The sequence below is a fragment of the Cystoisospora suis genome (genome assembly GCF_002600585.1).
Source record: "Cystoisospora suis strain Wien I chromosome Unknown contig_13576, whole genome shotgun sequence".
Taxonomy (NCBI): Eukaryota; Apicomplexa; class Conoidasida; order Eucoccidiorida; family Sarcocystidae; genus Cystoisospora; species Cystoisospora suis.
Window position 1 is genome coordinate 1 of NW_027166320.1, and position 1,353 is coordinate 1,353.

Sequence of the window (1,353 nt, forward strand, 5' to 3'; positions counted from 1 at the left end):
GAGAGAAGGCCTCTCGGCACTCCGACTTCTGGAGGGGGGGGAGAACGCGGTGGGAGTGCCGAGAGGCCTTCTCTCGCCCCTTCCTGTATAAGCCGTTGCTGTTCCAGGGCCAGTGCCGCGGCAAACTGAGCTGTGGCGCTATGAGACGACATCCCACTGCCGCCTCCGATTGAGGCCGATCTCCCCGGAAGCTGCTTGATCCCCGTCTGTCCCGCGGACTGGGGAGAAGCCTGCAACGCACGAGCTGCTCCTCCAACTCTTGATGCGAGTTGCTGCACCACAGAGAACATATTCACAGGGCTGTTCTTCGCTGACTGAAAATTTCCTTCTGCCCCTCCTCCCGACGATGTCGACCCGCCTCCTCCTGTATCGTCTTCCAGACTTCCACCACCTCCCTCCGTATCTCTTAGCTCTTCCTTCAGCCCGCCCCCAGTGCCGCCCGACAAATTCGCCGTATTCCCTGCAGCCTTGGCCGCTTTGGCTCTCCCTCGTGATCCACCGCCCCGTCCACCTCCTGCACTGCGGTGTCTCTTCGTGCCTCCTGCTCCAGTCTGCGGCTGTGGTTCCACCACGGCCCCACCTCCTCCCCCACCGTTGCCGGCAGCCCCGGGCCCTAGAATTTCTAAAGCCCCCTCAGCAGCAGGGTCAGGTTCCTCAGGGACATCGCAAGAGGCAAATTGAGGTGCCCACGTGTTCATCCTGCAAAACCATTTGTCACTTGTTATTTGTGTGGGGGCACGCCTCCATTTATTGCACGCGTCACACTGTACCCAGTGCTCAAGGACAAGTTGAGGCTGAGTCACTGAAGCGTGGGATCCACCTTGTAGGTGCTGCAAAAGACGCTGTTGTTGCTGCTGAAGCAGCTGGTGCTGAAGAAGCTGCTCCTGTTGGAAAACAGTCAGGCCACTTCCTGTACCCCCCGCGTTCCGCGCCAACAAATGAGGATGCTGCTGCTGCTGCAAATGGTGGGTGTGCTGTAAGAGCTGGGCGTGGTGTTGCAGCGCTGAAAACGGCAAACCCGCAGCCATCAGCGCCGATGCCGGATTGGTATTGGCGTTGCCTTGAGAAGATGCCGACGCCGCCAGACTAGCAGTTGCACCCCCCACTCCCCCTGCTGCTCCGAAGAGACTTTTCCCGTCAGCAGACATGGCCCCACCACTTCGCTTCTTCGAGGCCGCCCCTCCTCCACCACCCCCACTGATAAGAGATGGTGAGTTCTCCGCCTGTGTCTTGCTCGCCTGGCTTCTCTTTGCCGCCGCAGCACGCGCCTTCGGCCGAGCAGACGCATTCTTCCCTCCTCCGCCGGCCGTTCAGCAGCAGCAGGCTGCCGGCGGAGGAGGGAAGAATGCGTCT

The 1,353-nt window shown here is 60.8% G+C and overlaps 1 protein-coding gene across 1 annotated transcript; it reads right to left on the bottom strand.

The window, feature by feature from the left end:
• Positions 1 to 26: 26 nt before the first annotated feature.
• CSUI_011556 (cw-type zinc finger protein) lies at positions 27 to 1,268 on the bottom strand (the record flags this gene model as incomplete). The annotated part of the gene is made up of 1 exon (XM_068071654.1): positions 27 to 1,268. A coding segment is annotated over exon 1 (1,122 nt), but the record flags the coding sequence as incomplete, so codon positions are not given.
• Positions 1,269 to 1,353: the final 85 nt, after the last annotated feature.